Source organism: Siphateles boraxobius, unplaced genomic scaffold (genome assembly GCF_051911475.1).
Source record: "Siphateles boraxobius isolate OS27281-9 unplaced genomic scaffold, OSU_SipBor_1 10, whole genome shotgun sequence".
In the NCBI taxonomy this organism is placed as follows: Eukaryota; Metazoa; Chordata; class Actinopteri; order Cypriniformes; family Leuciscidae; genus Siphateles; species Siphateles boraxobius.
In genome coordinates this window covers 452,501-455,000 of record NW_027508700.1, presented here as the reverse complement: position 1 = coordinate 455,000, position 2,500 = coordinate 452,501, and the positions used below count along the sequence as shown (strand labels likewise).

Here is a 2,500-nt window from a genome sequence, read left to right as displayed (position 1 = left end):
GAGATACAATAATAAAGTCATCTGCAAATTTAAAAACCTGTCTTCCATCATTTTGTGAACGGCATTAATTTGTGTATAAGACAAAGATGGGGGAGAGGACACATCCTTGGGGGGAGCCAGTAGAAGTTTGCCAGATAAAACACCATTTATTTTAACCCTTTGGGATCCAGTAAGCTGGTGTGTGGTGGCGTTCTGGCGCAATATGGCTGCCGTCGCATTATCCAGGTGATGCTGCTCATTGGTGGTGAATGATCCAAGTAAAATGACCCAAGACCCAAGGCTAATGTAAGACCCATGTCTGAGTTTTCGGACCTGAACCCTCTCGAGTCTCAGGTCGACAGTACGTGTGAAGACCTGTATGTGGCGTGTGATCTGATGATATCTGTGTGTTTAGGTCTGCGGCCGGTTTCAAACGCAAGCTCATTCAGGACGAGGATCGCTTCCAGAGTTTCTGCAACAAGATCTTCGCCGGCTGGGACTTCTGCATCACCAATGAAACCGCGGCGCGGCTGAAGCGGAGCAGCTTACTGTACGAGATGAAGGTGCGTCTCCTGTCAATCCCGTGAGCTCCTGAGGAAAGGGAGCGTAACTCCTGTGCTCCTGAGGGACGGGAGCGTAACTCCTGTGTTCCTGAGGGACGAGGGCCTAACTCCTGTGCTCCTGAGGGACAGGAGCGTAACTCCTGTGCTCCTGAGGGACGAGGGGCCTAACTCCTGTGCTCCTGAGGGACAGGAGCGTAACTCCTGTGCTCCTAAGGGACAGGAGCATAACTCCTGTGGTCCTGAGGGACAAGGGGCCTAACTCCTGTGTTCCTGAGGGACAAGGGCCTAACTCCTGTGCTCCTGAGGGACGAGGGGCTAACTCCTGTGTTCCTGAGGAAAGGGAGCGTAACTCCTGTGTTCCTGAGGGACAGGAGCATAACTCCTGTGTTCCTGAGGAAAGGGAACGTAACTCCTGTGCTCCTGAGGAAAGGGAGTGTAACTCCTGTGTTCCTGAGAAAAGGGAGCTTAACTCCTGTGTTCTTGAGGAAAGGGAGCGTAACTCCTGTGTTCATGAGGAAAGGGAACGTAACTCCTGTGCTCCTGAGGAAAGGGAGCGTTACTCCTGTGTTCCTGAGAAAAGGGAGCTTAACTCCTGTGTTCCTGAGGAAAGGGAGCGTAACTCCTGTGTTCCTGAGAAAAGGGAGTTTAACTCCTGTGTTCCTGAGGAAAGGGAACGTAACTCCTGTGCTCCTGAAGAAAGGAAGCGTAACTCCTGTGTTCCTGAGAAAAGGGAGCTTAACTCCTGTGTTCCTGAGGAAAGGGAGCGTAACTCCTGTGTTCCTGAAAGACGGGAGTGTAACTCCTGTGTTCCTGAGGGACGGGAGCATAACTCCTGTGTTCCTGAGGAAAGGGAGCGTTATTCCTGTGTCCCTGAGGAAAGGGAGCGTAACTCCTGTGTTCCTGAGGGACGGGAGCGTAACTCCTGTGTTCCTGAGGGACGGGAGCGTAACTCCTGTGTTCCTGAGGAAAGGGAGCGTAACTCCTGTGTTCCTGAGGAAAGGGAGCGTAACTCCTGTGTTCCTGAGGGACGGGAGCGTAACTCCTGTGTTCCTGAGGGACAGGAGGGTAACTCCTGTGTTCCTGAGTAAAGGGAGCGTAACTCCTGTGCTCCTGAGGGACAGGAGGGTAACTCCTGTGTTCCTGAGGAAAGGGAGCGTAACTCCTGTGTTCATGAGGGACGACAGCCTAATTCCTGTGCTCCTCAGGGACGAGAGCCTAACTCCTGTGTTCCTGAGGGACGACAGCCTAACTCCTGTGCTCCTCAGGGACGAGGGCCTAACTCCCGTGCTCCTGAGGAAAGGGAGCGTAACTCCTCTGTTCCTGAGAAAAGGGAGCTTAACCTTAACTCCTGTCTTCCTGAGGGACGGGAGCGTAACTCCTGAGTTCCTGAGGGACGGGAGTGTAACTCCTGTGTTCCTGAGGGACGGGAGCGTAACTCCTGTGTTCCTGAGGGACAGGAGCGTAACTCCTGTGTTCCTGAGGGACGGGAGCGTAACTCCTGTGTTCCTGAGGAAAGGTTGCGTAACTCCTGTGTTCCTGAGGGATGGGAGCGTAACTCCTGTGTTCCTGAGGGATGGGAGCGTAACTCCTGTGTTCCTGAGGAAAGGGAGCGTAACTCCTGTGTTCCTGAGGGACGACAGCCTAACTCCTGTGCTCGTCAGGGACGAGAGCCTAACTCCTGTGTTCCTGAGGGACGACAGCCTAACTCATGTGCTCCTCAGGGACGAGAGCCTAACTCCTGTGTTCCTGTGCCCGCAGACGGATCTGGAGGAGGAGCGGATCAAGCGCCGGATGGCCAATCGCACGCGGGGCGAGAGGTGCCGCATTTACGCACTCAGAGCCACGCTCAACCTCTTCGTCATGGCCGTCCTAGTCACCTGCTTCTACTGCATCTACATGGCCACGGTGTTCTCGCAGCACAAGCGGGTGGAGGTGAGCTGTGATTATAGACTGTAAAA

At 54.0% G+C, this 2,500-nt stretch overlaps 1 protein-coding gene across 3 annotated transcripts in view; it reads left to right on the top strand.

Annotated features, from left to right (window-relative positions):
- The window catches only part of tmc7 (transmembrane channel like 7), a 34,214-nt gene that overhangs the window by 17,825 nt on the left and 13,889 nt on the right, over positions 1–2,500 (top strand). For 2 of the 3 annotated variants that reach the window (XM_077237908.1, XM_077237916.1), the window contains 2 exons: positions 395–542; positions 2,301–2,474. In XM_077237908.1, coding sequence (XP_077094023.1) covers positions 395–542; positions 2,301–2,474 — 322 coding nt within the window. The remainder of the gene's footprint in view (positions 1–394; positions 543–2,300; positions 2,475–2,500) is intronic. The other variant, XM_077237924.1, reaches the window with a different exon arrangement.